The sequence below is a fragment of the Aplysia californica genome, unplaced genomic scaffold (assembly GCF_000002075.1).
Source record: "Aplysia californica isolate F4 #8 unplaced genomic scaffold, AplCal3.0 scaffold00047, whole genome shotgun sequence".
Lineage (NCBI taxonomy): Eukaryota > Metazoa > Mollusca > Gastropoda > Aplysiida > Aplysiidae > Aplysia > Aplysia californica.
The window spans coordinates 1,034,170-1,052,402 of NW_004797317.1; the positions used below are offsets into that span (position 1 = coordinate 1,034,170).

The 18,233-nt window shown below is 38.9% G+C and overlaps 1 protein-coding gene across 1 annotated transcript in view; it reads right to left on the reverse strand.

The window, feature by feature from the left end:
* Positions 1-3,444, reverse strand: part of LOC101847409 — a 29,847-nt gene extending 26,403 nt beyond the window's left edge. Inside the window, exons 1-2 of the mRNA XM_005092521.3 lie at positions 3,159-3,444; positions 490-622 (exon numbers count right to left, since the gene is read on the reverse strand). Coding sequence (XP_005092578.2) covers positions 490-583 — 94 coding nt within the window. The 5' untranslated portion in view covers positions 584-622; positions 3,159-3,444. The remainder of the gene's footprint in view (positions 1-489; positions 623-3,158) is intronic.
* Positions 3,445-18,233: the final 14,789 nt, after the last annotated feature.

Here is an 18,233-nt window from a genome sequence, read left to right on the forward strand (position 1 = left end):
GAATGTGCAGTAGGCGTATTATTTTGAACATATACAGAAGGTAAGTGAATAAGTTCCGTTTAATCAAACAGTGTTAGTTTTTTAAGAGGTTAAAACCTCCGAATTTAACTCCCGTATCCTACTGGACCGAGGCAAGCAGGTTCAGAGCCTTGAAAGCTTCACAAATTGACTCAAGTTCAAGAATATCTATCACAGGTTTCGAACAAAGGCCGTACATTCCGAAGTCTAGTCCGATACCAATTGAGTGAAAAGAGCTCCTCGCAGAATCGCAGAATGTGAAAAACAATCGAATTAGAAAGAAATCAGAGATCAGGAACCATAGGACGCCATAACACTGCAAAGTCAATCCCCCTCCCCTTCCCCACCCCATTTTTCCATCATTAATTTTCGGACGGATTCTAAAACTCAAGTAGAGTCAAATTATTCAGCATCAACAAAATTGCACAGTTTGCACTCAACGAAGCTCGCACAACAGAGAACACAATTTACCTGTAATAACAGACGAATCGACGAGATGGAGACACAGATAAAGAGGAATTAACAGCCTGCCCATTTTGTCGATGGCGCGCCGGTTGATCAACATCTGCTGCTCCCTTCACACCGACAGCGTAATCAAGTGCAACTGTGCAGGGATATGATTGAGATAGAGATAGTATTAGATGTGAAAACTACGTCTCGCTCTGTTTACAGTATTCACAAACATTTACACAAACAGATATAACCACATGTACTCATATCCACAAACTGAATGCAAACACAGTCTGCGTGTACATAATTGCTTCAGAATTGTTCTTAAATACCTTCGGGGACACCATTTTAACTACCCTAACATCTCTTGCCCCACCAAACACAAACACATCACAAACACACACTAACACACACACACGCACACACACACACACACACACTCACACACATAGGCACGCACGCACGCACGCACGCACGCACGCACGCACGCACGCACGCTCATACATACATACATACATACATACATACATACATACATACATACATACATACATACATACATACATACATACATACATACATACATACATACATACATACATACATACATACATACATACATACATACATGCATACATACATGCATACATACATACATGCATACATACATACATACATACATACATACATACATACATACATACATACATACATACATACATACATACATACATACATACATACATACATACATACATACATACATACATACATACATACATACATACATACATACATACATACATACACTCTGACACGCGCTTGCACACAACTCAATGTTAAATATTTTGAAAAGATAATATTTTAAAAGAAGAAACACTTCTACAGGAGGTTCTCGTGGTCGAGTGGTTAAGATGTTCTCCTCTCATTCAATAGGTCCCGGGTTCGAATCGGGAGAGCGACGAAAAAATTTTCTTCACTGAAAGGTTCTCCTTTCAACTCCTTTCCTGCTCCTTAACATTGTTCAGGTCGTCTGATTTCGTCTCCACTTTCTGCTCCCACCCCCTCACCTCCTGTGTCCCCTCATCTAGGCTCCTGACTCTTTCTGTAGCCTTTCTACTGTTACTCCTTGACTCCTTCTTACTGCTGTCTTCCAGCCACATCCCTATCTAATGGTAGGTAAGATCGAACGCCTAGCCTTCTCGGAAAGGGTGAAAAATCTCAGAGGTCCTGTGTGCAAGTTGCACTCGTTAAATATCGCTTGGTGGTCCAAAATCGATAAGAGTAGGCTCTGGGCAAAGTTCTAAATTTCCTACCGTCTGAAAATGTTTATTATGTGTCCCATCCCCTAATAGAACCTTATGCAGTTGCGAGCGCAGTTTAAAAAAAACACTTACAAAAGAAAACACTTTCACATTGGTCCTACCGTCACATCAACCAGAAACCACATCCCCCTATCCTTTGTTCTCCCTATTTTATCTCTTTCCACTTCTTTCTCCCCTCCCCCCCCCCCCCCCGTTCCCCCGTCTGTCCCTCTCTATTTCTTTCTCATTCTTATATTTCGTTCTCAAAACAGGAATCCCCTTTATCAACTCTCCAGTACACAAATCTGTGACCCGTTAGTGTGAATACACACACAAACACAAATGCACAGAAACTAATCAAAACCAAAAGGCGGGTAGCAATCTCATTACTCAACTACTGGATTAAATCCAGATTTATCGATGTTAGCAAATTCATTCAAATAAGCAAAGTCACAATTTTGTATCATTTAACTTTCGAAAAGGAAAAAATAAGCAAGCGGCATAGCAATTTCCTTGTAAAAAGAAATCTCTCTTGCTTATTCAATCTGTCCTTCTTCATCCACAACCATGACCTTAGGGTAGGTAAAACTAGGAACTAGTCTTCTCAGACCTCCCATGTATGTTGCACACCTTAATTATCCGCTGATGGTTAAAATTGTACAAGAGGTGGCCATTACGTCGCCACGAGAGGAACATTTAAAATGTAAAAGATCTCTACCACTAATAAATACCACTAGTCATATCTGCGAAATAGTAAAGACACCTCTTATGGCTTCATTGATTCGAAAAGTATTGACGATGTCTCTCCTTTGGAACAATGGGAAAATTAAGAACAGGTGGAAGGGGAGTATTACTTTGGCAATATACTTCATTTTCTTCTACCATGCAGGCAAAGCATACTGCTTTAAGATCGTCACTCAAGATGCACAAGACCATTCTACTAACATAGTAACTATGTCTTCGTTTCACAAGTTTAAAATCAGTTTATCTGACATTTTCATTTGCGGGGAAAATACCAAAGCGCTTCAAACGTATCGAGAAAATACAAATTCTAACAGAAATTGTAAATTGAGTCTTGATAGTTACTGCAGGATATCAATTTTAATGCAATCTAAAGATAAGTTTAAAAAATCAAGTGAAAAAACGATTATCAACAAAAAGCCCATGAGACTACTCATTGTTGACAAAGCAATCAAAGATCACAATAAAAAAAGGAAGTATAGGAGTAAAATAATTTACTACTTAATGTTACCAACAGTAAATATGCAAAAACTCTACAACTAGTTATTTTAGACTAACTGACCTGAGCATTCATGAACATTCCCACTTTTATTTGTTAATAATTTCGAAATCAGAAAACACATAAATGGAAGCACTATTGCTCACCTTGCGCTCCATAAAAATCGAAGCGTTCAAACTGATCGTTCCAAGCAAAAAACTCTCGCTGTCTCTGCTGTTGGAGTTAGTTTCCTGTATTGGGACAACTACGAAGTATAGATCCATCCCCTCAGCCTCCCCCCTCGCATCATCGAGGGGATTTCAATCAAAGCGTTCGATCGTGCAGCCAGTGACACGGTGCCTCGGTCGGCTTGCAAAAGGTTCCGCCCCTTGGGCTCAGCAAAGAGGGCAGCGCAAGCATGAAATAAAATGAGGAATTATAGTCCCCTACCAACTTGTTTTGCCTCCATTTTTCTTTACGTCGTGTCCACTGTATGAGCGTTTTAAATTTTGAGTGAACGGTGCTTTTGTTCCTGGAAGCAGGTGGGATACTCATACTCATAGAGCATCGTCTTCTGTTCCTCCCGACAACTCTAAATAGAAAAGTTAGTAATTCCTTACATTTGCTGTTGTTTGTTTTGTTCGTGGCTACAGTTAGTCAGATTGTTCAGAATAAATAGTAGATCTTCTTTTTCTTTTGAAACAGTTTGTCTTTGTTCGTTCTCTTGATTTTCTTAGCAGCACATAATAAGGTTATTTAAAAAAATCACCTTGAAACAAAGTCATTGAGCTTTTATGTTAGTATTATCTGTTTAAGCTGAAAAGAACTTCCAACTGCCAAACCATCTGAATATGACAAGTAGGTCACGCGTACTTAACATAATTGTAATGGCATGAAGCGAGTGAGTAGTTATAAGTAAAAGATATTTTGGAGAGTTTGCATGGCTCCTCCCTTATTTGGTTAAATCATATAGATGATGGACATAACTAGAAAATCCCACGTCCAAATTGATCTCTGTTTTGAAAGAGAAATCAACACCATCCCGAATAGATCTCTATCCTTTGAATTCCTTTCGTAGGAGCATTTGTTTTCTAGTAGCGATATATATTGTGGACAAAGGGAAAAATGAGAAAAAGAATTAAAGAGCAATGAAGGGGGAAAATGATGGACTAAGCGACATTAGGGTAAAAGTAATTTTTTTTACAGACTCTCTACTACCCTTTTGTTTATCGTGAATGTCCAAAAGGACCACATTCCTGCCAAACGTTTGTTGTCTTTGTTTTTTTTTGGGTTTTTTAAAAAGTATTTCTTTTAATTGGAATCTAATTACAACTAAGACATTAAATTGACATCAAATGTTTTATTTATATGGACTCATAACAACTGTTTAAGGAGTTTTTATTGTTATGTTAATATTTCTGTTGTGCGCAGAAAGGGTTGATAGCTAAAGCACTTTGAACTCTTGGAATGTGCGTACGTTGATACAAGTGGTTAGGCTTTCGGACTCATCATCGTGAGGTTGCAGGTTCCGAGGTTCGAGCCTCAAGCCCAAAGTTGTGTTCTTGGGAAAGGCACTTTACACTATTTTTGCTCACTTGTTTCCTCACCTGTAAAATGACAGTCAGCACTGTGTGCTTCCCAGGAACTTGATATTGATTCAAAAAGATATCAGTTCTGTTGGATTAAAAACACTATAGACTGTAATGCGTTTAGAGTTTGCTGTTGAGCGGGCCTTTGCGCTATACAAATGTTATTTATTTTTCAATATTACTACTCTAATGTATCGAAACCCCCCCCCCCCCCCCCGCCTGCGCTTGTTAATTTAATAATTTTTCAGATTTTTCTGCGCCCCTCCCCCCCTCCTTATTCCATACCCTCGTTTATTTTTTTCCAGCTTGCCACGAACGACGATCATGTGAAACTTTATATCTGGAATCTAGATATCTGAATTAAATTTCTTTTGTTGTTGTTGTAAATGGCAAATTACCCTCAGTATTAGTACTGGTACCGGGTTGGCTACCTCAATTTTCTGTGAATCTTTAAACTTTTGTTCACTGATTTATAATTTTTAGTAAAGCTGGTTTGTTCCTAAATAGGAAAAGTAGGCTCAGTAGCTTACTAAAATCACTGAATTTTCTTGATCTCTTGTTCTTTTATTCACTGAAGGAGAAATAAAACAGATTGTTCCTACTAGGAAAGAGGTATGAGGTTGAATGTGCCCTCCCCCTTTATTCCAAATCCCCCATTTATGAATTTTGAACCACTTGCCCACTCCCACCCTTCTTTTTAAATTCCTACCCCCCACCCCCGTTTATTCGATACCATAGAGTATTATCCAACGCCATCTCCTTTCAGCAAAAAAAGCTAATTTCAAGAGGAATCTGGGATTTGAAATTATTGTTAATGACTACTCTCAGCGGTCATCCACCATTACCCGCCCCCCCCCCCCCCAACACCCCCCCCCCCTCACACACCCAGCCCTTTCCCCATCCTTTTGCGGGTTCATGGGAGCGTACTTCCGGTCAAGACATCAGACATGGAACAGAACTTTACACAAACTTCAACTGTTTCTATTCAGCTTTGTATAACTTTACCCCTACCAGGAACTCCATCTGTGCAAGCACCAAACCTCGCTTTAGCCAAGCATGAAGTATAATCAGCATGGTTCAACAATGGCACGTCGGGACAAAGTCTTTTCCCAAAGCATAATTGATCTAGATTCTACCTTGTGCCGTGTGGGAAAAGTGTGTGTTGGATGGAAGGGGCGACTAAAAACATTTACCAATACGTCTGCAAAACATCAGACCACACTCGCAAACCACTGCTTCTTCAATTTTTACCTTTTTAGCAATCACCACAGTATAATTTTAAACAGAAGTCTGAATTTTCCCTTTTTTGGGGGGTTCATTTTCATCCTGTTTATATTGCAGGTTTTTAAAAAATTCTTTCGTTAGTCTATCCTTACTTCCTCGCCCCCCCCCCCCCCCCTTTTCAAATTCTTTAAATAAAAACTTAAGTTGCATTCTTGACGGACGTCTACTGGCATATTTACGAAAACGGTCGCTTTATATCATCTGTCTGACGATAACATTCAGAGGGTTTTTGTTTTCCTTCAGTACCATAACTTTTCTGCACTTGAAATACGGACTAAAACAGATAGAACGTAATAGGATGTTATTGCAAAGTAATTTAATGTTCCTTGGATGGCGTAATTAATCATCTCTATGACAATCATAGAGCTGACCAAACAATATTTGAAGTGACATTGGAAATTTGAACCCGTTTAACCCTACAAGATAAAATATTCTCAGCCAATTCCAGAAATGGAGCTGTGATTTTGGTGTTTTTTCAATTAGATTTTTGCTCATGGACTCTAATGATGTTTCGCTTCTTGGATTTGCTTTGTATCGCTTCCATTTCCATTAAGACCTGTGTGCATTTCATGTACGTGCATACAAAGCTTATAATTCCAGAAATTTTACCTTCCCCTGAATACTATTGAGATCATTTAGGATGCGGGCATCTTGACCCTACCTGTCAGGACCAAGCCCATGTAAGATGAAGTTACTTGATAACAATTTATCACCATACTGAAATTAGAGCTTACGCCTTCTCTATGCGATGGCAAAGTGCCTAACGGGTACACCGTATTATACACTGGTATGCCAAACTAGGTCAAGAACAGTTTTGATTTTAAAAAATGAAAAATGAAGAAGAAAAATGCTAACAGTGTGTAGATTTTCCAATATATTTCTATAACAATTTACGTTTACAGTAATAGTCGTTTCTCATTTTTTTTTCTCTTACTTTTTGTTCGACCTAGCCAAGCAGTCTTTCTCTGGAACAATCTGTTCTGCGCCACTATGGGCGTTAACCTTTAATAACCACATGTTTCTTTTTTCACTCCTCATAACTAGCGGTGTTCTGACCGACAACATAATAAACTTCTTTCTTTTTCTAATCACGCAGTGAAAACAGCTCGAGAACCGTCCCGGGGGGCAACATCGCTCTCGGTCACCTGTGATTGACTGAAATTAAAATTCTCGGAAAAGGTCTAGTTAATGTTTCCATTCTGAATTTTACTTGACCCACTTCATGCATTTGGGATCTCCACCTTCTGAGGCCAACATTGGTGTAGTCATAATATTACTCGTGAAAGACGATATGAAATTATTTTTTAAAAGAGAAACTTCAAATATACATTTTACTATTCCATTATCTACACCCTATGCCTACACGCTATATCTACACATATATCTACACAAAATAGATGAATTATAGGGAGGTGGTCACTTTGACCGTGGCTTAACGGGACACGGTATCCATGCAAAAATACTCAGACAGTAAAAATAGATTTTCACGGTTTGAATCGAATTCACGTCCTTGCGTGCAACGGTGAAGACACTGATCGTTACACCACAGATGCCTGGCTTGGCCTTGTTTTTGGATTTCTGGGGTCGATCTATCAACCCTCCAGGCTCTTGATCTGTGAACTTATATTATCAATTATGAACACAGGGGCTCAGCTTTCTTGAGCTACCTAAAGTACATTTATTTTCCTTTGGGAGTTTTTGGGCCTTTTTTTGTCATCTTCATTCTGTGTCTTCGGGGGTTTTTTTTTATAACAAAGAACATAACTGCTTAACATAAATAAAGGAAGGTTAAAAGGATGACCAAACAAAAACTAGGGTTATCCAGTGACAACAGCGAGCAGGGAAAAACCAATAGTCTCTGATGCAATCATGTATGACTACTGGCTGGTAATAAATGGGTTGAAGTGTGGGTAAGCTGTGGTGATAATAATAAATAATAAATAATAAATAGCATTTGTATAGCGCATACCTCCGCTCAACAGCAGGCTCTATGCGCTTTACACTATATTATTACCCCAGCAGACCATAGAACACTCCGAAACATTCTCAACTTCCCGGGAAGCATACAGTGCAAGCAGCTGATTAAGCGCTCAAACACTAACAAACTGACAAGATCTTTCACTGTCTATAGCCGGGTACCCATTCCCACCTGGGTGAAGGGAGGAAAATTCGTGTAAAGTGCCTTTCCTAAGGACACAACGTCGGGCCCCTGACGGGATTCGAACACGACCTTACGGTTGCAAGTACGAGAGCCTAACCACTAGGCCACCGACTTCAAACCAGAAAGTTGCGGGTTTGAATCCCTGTAGGTGCCCGACGTAATTTCCTCGGGCAAAGGCTTGGGAAAGATTTCCTCACTTCACCCAGGTAACAATGGATGTTCAGCTAAAACAATAAACGATCTCGTGAGCATGTTAGTGGTTAAGAGTTTATAAAAAGATACCTGCAGTGGATGTTTTCCAAGAAGCTGATAATGTCTGACGACGTCAAAAAGTCTTTCTGGGATACAATAAACCTTGCAACGCATAAAGCACCTTTAAAATGACCTACGCTTTCTATTGGCAACTATAATTCGTAAATTCACCAAAGGTGTTCAAACATTTCTTTTCCCCGGGATTCTGTCTCTTCTACTGAATTGAAAGCGTCCCTATTATCAATATTATTTTTAAAAATTCCTTCGCTCTTTTTTCAGTGAAAAAACAAGAGACGAGGCATTCGTGATCATTGGTTCATGCTTGCTCTTTCTTCTCGCACTAATTAGGTTCCTGGGTAATCAAGGCTGCTCTCTGAAATTTTCATGAGGACGGATGACCACCATGCTTGGATTTAGACTACCATAGGTCACTTTCAGATGCCAACCACACTTCTCTAGTTGCTTATCCAGGATACGTTGTTGTTTCTTCTTATTTTCTGTTCTTCTTTTTCAGGGCAGGGTGACCGAGGTTTGGGGGTATGTGCTAAAGCGAATTCAAACTGCTGACATAGGAAAGGCTAGTCTGACCACCCTATCTGGCTCCCAAACGTATAACAAACGGGATTTTGGGGGCGCCACTAGCTAATTATTAATATTATATATATATATATATATATATATATATATATATATATATATATATATATATATAAATGTGAGATATATATATATATATATATATATATATATATATATATATATATATATATAACAGTGAGTGTCTCACACATACATATACTATATTTATATATATATATATATATATATATATACATATACATATACACACAATACACTACACACACACACACACACACACACACACACACACACACACACACACACACACACACACACACACACACACTCATACACACTCAAAAACTCTCATGTACCTATCGTATATTGTATCCTTCCCAGCCCGAGTTGCCCCTGACATGCAGGATCGAAGCAGTCTGACTCTTAACGTTCTCATACGTCGATGTGGACGCAACTTTTACTCCCACGCAAACCCATATTATATATATATATAATATATAATACATACAAGCTTATGTTTAGATGTGTATATTTATATTCATTTATAAGAAAAGGTGTCGGCCTAAAGACCCAATAATTTGTCATGTTCGGGAATATACAAAGACACAACCAGTCCCTACCAATGTTTTCTTTTTCACAGTGTTTGATATTCAGGTTCACCGTGTCTGTGTCGGGCAACTTCTGAAATATTTATCACAACTAAATTATAGCACCATAGCATTGTCCGCAGTTTCTCTACAACTACCACTAATGTGATCGCAGAGATTGGGTTTATTCTACACCCTCGCTTAGTCTTCTCCGAGTTCTTCAACGCGGTTATTGATCTGTGAGAGAAATAAGGTTAACAACGGACAGAGGAGGACGGAAGTAATCGTCAAATCAGCGCACATTCAGTGCCATTGTTCATTGGGAGGACCGGAAGCAGGCGACGAGAGTTATTGAAAAAGCTTGAACGATTATATCCCGGCCCTTTCAAGTACGTCGTAATAAAAATATTCCTGTGTTTTGCCACGGTCTGTGGACACAGAGAGGTACTAGTCGTTATCTTTTTAGTAAAGTTTCTCGGGTAAACAGGTAAAAATTAATGAACTAGCAGTGCGATAGAAAAGGAGAGAACATCTGTTTCGATGTACAATTTTTAAAACGCAGTAGATTATATTTATACAATATTTACACTTATTATTATTTTCTTCCCTATAAAAACTTTCACTTCTTCTGATAAACAGTAAAAGGATTCCCCTGTTTATTTCTGGGGTTTTGTTTGTTTTTTTTTTTTGTTTTTGTGGGGGGTGGGGGGTTGACTTTTGTAGGTTTTATTTTTCAATGCTGAAGTGACGCCCGAAGTATTTTCTAGTAGTTTGAGACGTAAACGGTAATCACTTCTTGACAAGGACCAGTACAGATCCCGTTATACAGTGTAGACTACCCCCTCAACAGTTTTCTAATAGTGAAATAAGTTGACTCGCGTACATCTGATACTCAGGAATAATTAATTATCAAGTTTGCCGATAATGATAGAAGGAGACGTGTTTTCTCGTTTTCCCCAAAGATTTTGACGCCTATCTGTGAGTTCGTCAAATAATTTGACATATTTGTCTTTTGTGTTTTCGTACTATTTGTTTTGTTTTGTTTCTTTTTGTTGGTTTTGTCTTTGTTTGTTTTGTTGTTGTTTTAGAGGGGAGGGGAGGGGCGTTTGTTTGTTTTTTTGTTTAATTATTCATCATCAAATCCTCCATCTCACAGAAGAGTGTCGTCACTTTGTGTGCACACCAAGATAGAAGTTGAGGAAAATGTTAAAGATACGAGTTGGTCTGAAAAACAATTTAGGTACCATGACCCAAATCTTTAGATATGTTAGTTAGATGGCGTTTTATTTGTAATTCTTTTCCCACTATTGAGACAAGTCTGTCACTATGGTAACTTGCCTCAGAAAGACTAGCTTCTTTCTTTGTATTTTTTCAAGCATTTCAATGGAGAGTTAGCGCCTTGGACGAAAATCTTCCCCTTGCTTTTGCATACAAAGATGATAATGATGTTATTTCAATCTCCCTGTCCTTTGGCGAATAATGAGATGGGTTGGGTGTTTTTGTTTTGTTTTTGTTGTTTTTTGGGGGTGGGTTTTTTGTCTCACCCCATCCTCTATTGTGTCAGAGCGTTTCCACAAGTCAGTAATACTGAACACCACTGTGAAGTTCTGTTCCTTCATGCTATACTACTAAATATTGCGTCTCATCATGAACTGGAAAACCAGTTTTTGTGGGCGATTTACGGTCTTTTTTCCTCTTTTGGTTTTTTTGTTTTTTGTATTGATTATCGAGGGCAATTTGCCCTATGTCAGTCACAGCATGAGGCCGTGGGTTATTATCTTAATAATGACTAGTTTTCCACTGAAACACTTGTCTGTCTGAAGGCTATCGTGTTCCCTTTTCTATCGATATTGGGAAATGGAAAGATACAGATTACACAGTAAAAGCACAAATGACACCTTTTCTTGTATATTAGTGTAATTGACCGTCATCTCAGATTCCATACCACATGCAGGCAAAAACAAATCTAATGTTGCTATTAAAGAAATATGTTAGAGAACCACGAACTGTTCTATCTATGAAGCAATTTCTCTCCCCCCCCCCCTTATGAAAGCAACACAGGTTTTCAGATAATATTAGGCGAGTCTTAGGTTTCCTGAAGTTTCCGCCTTAAAACCCGTCTAATTTACGGTAGCGTCATGTTACTCACAATACAATGTCACAGAATGAAATTCCTTTGCAAAACAATTGCTGCGCAGTTGATGACAAAAGTGGGATGTCGACACGTTAGTATGTCACTAATGCTGTATGAAAAGTCATCTCCATGAAATCTTTTTAATCTAATCCGACGAAAACACTTGGAAGGATTAACGGACGATGAACTCTACACCCAACACAGAGCAGTAAAGTTATTTCTTTTCCAAGTAATTTGGGCAACATGTAACACCAATTTCAGTATGTGTGTGTGTGTGGGGGGGGGGGGGATTCAATATAATCAAGCCTAGACTCTATGTAGAAGCACCAAAATGGATTAATTTTTTTTTAAATAAAGGGTTTATAGTCCTCCAAAGCCATCGAGAATTTACGTTCGATTTTTAAAAGAACGAATCGTTGAAAGTTGTTTCTTGAGCAGGTCTGACGAGAGCGTGTTGATCACTTGGTGGCTAGTTCAGTCACTGTACTCCTGTCCTGTGTTCTAGGCGTCTGACTGTCTTATATAAAGTTGGCACGTTCACGGTAATTCTTTCTTTTCACTTACGCAGCATCGCCACTGGTGCTGTTTCATAGTTTCAATACACACTATCAAGTCACAGTGACAATGTTGGGATGAAAAAAATCACTCTGTAGCCTCTGGTTCTCGCTTGTACTATAAATTTAAAAAACGCACACCACTCAGACATGCACACATACATATTACATTTTTGGTTTTTTAAAAAAGCAAACCTATCTATCTTCCCTCGGGAAGCACTCTCGCCTTCGGGTCAATATTTCATCATATAATACATAAGCAAAGTCAATAGGTCGGAGAAGAGTTGTGCCCCTTGAAATCCACTTGATTTGTCTCCCCATGACAGGAATCCTTGTCGGAGATATTGCTTTATCCATCTGGCGATTTACTTTATTTGCCATCGAAAACTCTTGTTGGCTTGTTTCCATTTACCTATGTCTGGCCCTTCACTTATAATCGTATTAGTTTAATTGACGCCCCCCCCCCCTTTTCTCAGTTTCCCGCCCCCGCCCCGCCCCCCATTTACATCGTTACATCGTAAAATCGATCAAAGTCAAAAACCAAGTTTTTTTTATTCCAAGTCACACTTATTATGCATTATTGTACTTCTTTCTAAAGATTAAAATATGAACCAATTCTACTTCAAATGATAGAAATTAAAACCACCACAATTAACTATAATTTCATCAAAAGTGTGGATATTACACTAAACACTGGTTAAGTCGAAAAGATTTAAAGAATAATAATATTATGGTTCCTATAACATTATCCAGCATTTTTCCTGCTGTTGTCCTAAAATCTCTTCTTGTAATCAAGTTGGTTAGTAAAATCAGTGGACGTCATTATATTTTGTACTTGTGGTTCAAATGACCGGCGAATTGTAATGTTAGTGTGAGCAGCTGTATTATTCTTTTTTCTTTACAACATCAATACCATTCACCACTCGCTTTTACTACTACTCCTTCTTTTCATCATCATCATCATCATCATCATCATCATCATCATCATCATCATCATCATCTTTATCATCATCATCATTAACACCACGGTTGAAAAGTAGAAGAAATGGGAAATTGTAGTAAAACTTGGCACACTAGACTGAGTAATTAATAATCTTTTTTGTTTAACTTGAGAGGTGCCCAATGTCTAATGAACATTTGAAAGAGTGTCTTTATCATGAACAGGAAAAGCGTTACATAAAAATAAAGAAACGACTACGAGGGCGTATGAATAAAAGCTACCCAGGGCAGATGACAAAGCATCTTTGCTGTAGAAACCAAGGTAGCGCCGCCACTGGTGCTGTTTCATAGTTCAATACCCACCATCAAGTCACAGTGACAATGTTGAGATGTAAAAATCACTCTTCAGCTTCTGGTCCTCGATTGGCTTGGGAATATGACCAAAGTACCCTGAATTTACTGATAGGTGTTTGTTTGTGGTTTGGGGGACAGGATAAACTTTAAACAGTTATAAGATATAATATGAAATATTAGTTTTTGGTATTTACACCTGCTGTCAGCTGCTGTCTGTATTCGTTGTGTACCCGTATTCTTCACGTACCTCATATAAGTTATTATCATTTTTTTATTTTTTTTTGGGGGGGGGGGTAGTTTCTATCAAACTCAACACACTGGAAAAGTTTATCAATAGTTCTTTTAATAAATGAACAGTGTTTTTGACATTTTGTATTCCGATTGTTTTGAAATCCAGCCCTCGCGATGTTAGCAGGCTGAAAAGGTCATGCTGGCTTTTAGGTTTGTATTGACCATTATGCTAAAAAGATCGTGTGTATGGGAGTGGGAGGGTGGGGGTGCCCATTGAATCATCGAAACAAACAGGGTAACTAGTAGTGCTTGTGTATAATGATGTTGAATTTGTATCCTCAAATCTTGAAATATTCCCCTTTTTGAATTCTGGTATTTGACACATCTTTCCAAAACATTGGTGCCATATGACAATACAGACCTCCTACGAGTACATTAAATATCACCAAGACACATCACTCAAAGAATGTCATTTAATGACACGGTGCCTGAATAATACGGTGACACAGAATTAGCATAAAACATCATTAATTATTGGGAGTAAACTCATTGCTTTTCTGGAGGTACCGTAAAGAAGGCAGTGAGAATATTTTAAACTCATTGTAGCTTGAGTAACATTGAACGGTATAGAATGAAGTAGTAGCCTCTTGCCTTAGCCTGCACATCATGAAATGTTCTGATTAAATTAATGTAGAACACCTTGATGGAAAAACGTCAGCACTACAATTAGTAAACCTGCCAGTGAACCACTTCCTCTGTAGAAATTTATTTTAACTTACAAGAAGGATGAGGGTTGAACATCAACTACGCTAACGTTTCTTTCAATCAAACCTACCCGAAACCCCTCACTCCCCCCTCCGTTCTCTCTCTCATTCTCTCTCTCTTTCACTCTCTCTCTCTTTCTCTCTCACTCTCTCTCTCTCTCTCTCTCTCTCTCTCTCTCTCTCTCTCTCTCTCGGTGTGGTTATTGGTGTGTGGTGTTATGGCGCGGGGGTGGGAGTCGTGTGACTTTGAAGGATAATGATATACTTTCATGTATATGAATTTAAGCGTTTTCGAAATTAAATTCAATGATTTAAATTGCATGTACCGTGTTTCCAAGTATCTGACCTAAAGTACAATGAGATTGAGTTATCTCGTCTCGATACATGAACCTTTGTGCACCAGTAAACAGCGTGTACCCTCAAGTTGCAATAACAATTAATTGTATCCCCTGTTGATATTGTTGAGACAGCCTCGTATCCCGTGACAAACACGTGTTTGCCAATCGTGATGCCGTGGAGCTTTTTCCCTATGTTTCACCGAGTTTTTAAAAAAAGCTGTGTTTGGTAGAGAGAATTTGCTAAAATGTTGAACAAATCGAATATTTGTTTTAGGGAGTCTTGTGCGTGAGTATTCAAGTATTTCTATGGGCTCATTATACGTGCATGTATACATTAAAGTGCATAAAGATTTGTATCTATCCTATCACTTGAGAAAGTTGATCTCTATTTTCACGTCCATTCCGTGACGACTGTAAGGGGAACTGTGAAAAACCCTCAAGCAGCCTACATTCAAGAACACACATACGTGGATTCGAACTACAGTCCATTACTCAGAAGGCAATAGCGACAACAGTTTAGCCAATATGAAGCACTCTAACTCATTGAGTACACAGTGTTACTCATTGAGTACACAGTGTTATGAAACACTTTAAAAAAGAAACATAACTTCGTTTTTCGTACAAATATTTAACTTTTTATGCTCTGAAACTTCATAGACAAGCTAAACCAAACTCGTAATGAAGTATTTCAATCAGTGCTTCTAATTTGTGTATGATGGTTCGAGATGTGGCTCAACATAGCTTTTGGTGAGCCCTTAATGTGCCAAAATGTGCATTCACAAAATACAGAGATTGACAGGCTCGGAGAATAACATGTTAAACACACTTTCAGTTTCAGTCCCTCTTTATTGCTGCAAAACCTCGCGTGTTCTGGGAGGCATTGAGTTCTACTTTACAATGATAAATGGGGAACTCACGTAAACAGGTAGACTTGTGCTTTAAATTTGACTGGTTTCTAGATATGGTTGATTTACTGTTTTGTACGATTTACTGTGAGTGCGTATAATCTTTTCATACCTCAGATAAAAGGAAGAACAATAGATATATTGTGTTAAAAATGTTTCTTGAAAGTAGAATTTTATACTTAAAACACTGTATGAAGTCACCTCTCTTTGTCCAAAGTTTCACGCAGGTTCTTCCAATGTTTCTCGCAGAGTTTGGAGTGGTTTCTAACATTTTAGAATGCCTCAATCACTATGCTATTTTGACGGTAAAGCATGATGATTCACGAAACTAATACCGCTGTTAGAGATGCCAAAATGTCTTACAATAGTGGGGGAAACTTTTTTCTTTGCCTTAAGATTTCCCTAAACCGGACAGGGGAGCCAAAGGTATAATTAAATGTTCTCCCATATACTTGGAACTTAAAAAGTTGTGTCACAGGTTTATCAGCATTAACGTATAATACTCTCAGACAAATGATAAAAAGGCATTTTTCGAGTGTGAATTAAGAAGTATGGGGAGCTCTCGTGGCCTCGAAATTAAGGTGTTCGCCTCTCATTCAATAGGTCTCGGGTTCGAATCCGTACAGCGACGGAAATTTTTCTTCTCTAAAACTGTCTCCATTCACCTCCTTCCCTGCTCTCCAGCAATGTTCTGTCGTCTGATTTCGTCTCCACTTTTTGCCCCAATCCCCCTCACCTCCTCTGCCCCCTCCTCTGGGCTCCTGACCCTTTCTGCAGCCTTTCTACAGCAGCTACTCCTTGGCTCCTTCTTACGGCTGTCTTTCAGCCACACCCCTGATCTTATGGTTCTAAAGATCTACTCATAGCCTTCACGGACCAAGGCGAAAAATCTCGGAGGTCCTGTGTTAGAGTTGTGCACGTTAAATATCCCTTGGTGTTCCAAAATCGATAATGATAATAAATAGCATTTGTATAGTGCATAACCTCACTCAACAGCAAGCTCTATGCGCTTTACACAAAAGTATTACCCCAGCAGACCATAGAACACTCCGAAACATTCTCAGCTTCCCGGGAAGCATACAGTGCAAGCTGCTGATTAAGCGCTCAAACACTAACAAACTGACAAGATCTTTCACTGTCTATAGCTGGGTACACATTCCCACCTGGGTGAAGTAAGGGAAACCCGTGTAAAGTGCTTTTCCCACGGACACAACGTCGGTTCCCTGTGAGGATTCGAACCCACGACCTTACAGTTGCGAGTCCGAGAGCCTAACCACTAGGCCACCGACGCCATAAGAGTAGGCTTCAGCCTCCACCAGAGCAAAATTCCAAATTTCCTACCAACTGAAAATGTTTAGTTTGTACCGCGCGCTAATATGACCTTATGCAGTTGCGAGCGCCGTAAAACACTTATCAAAAAAGAAAAGAAGTATGGAAATACCAGGATCACACCTGTGTACAATTTGAGTCTATCTTTTGTCATCGCTTTCAAGAAGTTCGTGCACTAGTAATTCCACGATAAGTCCTAAAACACTTTTAGAAACATGTACGTAATAACAGTTCTATGTTTGTAAATAACAAACCCCTCAAACGTATTTTCTGAGATTTCTCTTAATTTGATAAAATGAAAATATAATTGTTAACTGTGTGTGATTAATAGAATTTCTTTTAAATATTCTTGGAGAGAGTAAAATATCAAGTTCAAAACAAAACAAACGATTGTGAAATTCAAAGTGAGACACATATGGTGAACACATGGTTAGTTCAGAATCTAAAGTAATGATCATGGACGTGTGAACACAACTGACACGATGGAAAGCACGTTTTTTTGCCGTTGTCTCTTTTGTGTGTGTGTGTGTGTGTGTGTGTGTGTGTGTGTGTGTGTGTGTATGTGTGTGTGCGTGTGTGTGTGTGTGTGTGCTTGTTCGAGTGTATTTGTGTGTGTGTGTGTGTGTGTGTGTGTGCGTGCAAGTGTTTGTGTGCGTGTGTGTTTGTCTGTAACTGACATCTCAGGTGAACAGGGTAGGCAAAGTTCGTCCTGTTCCTCCCGAAAGAACCTCTGGTCAAAATCCTCTCTTGTCCGCAAGTTCGTTGTTCAGGTCGCTCCAGTAATATTGACACAGGTTCAGGAAATAACAATATTATTTTGTTTTCTTTCAAGTGTTGGAAGCGTGACCAGCGTTTAATTGTGTGGTGAGAACAAGCTGAAAATTTGAGATGCTCCTTAATTTCTATTTCGCCGAAGTATATTTTTCCGCTTTCTTTTTTGTATCAACAATGCACCCTACTACTTCAGCATGGCGTTCGATAAATAGTTCAATTACCCCTCACCCCTCTACCACCTATCCCCTCGAAATAAACAACAAGACAGAAAGCATTACAAATCTTCCACTGGCCGGGGGAGGAGGAGGGGGCCACAAACATGCATATTTGGACATTGAGGAAGGAGTGAAGATCTCCTGATATTAGTTTTATCCTCTTCTGTTTCGTCCAATAATCATGTTGGCTAAAGATCTGGTCAAGTAAAAACGAAAATCCTCGAAACCACTC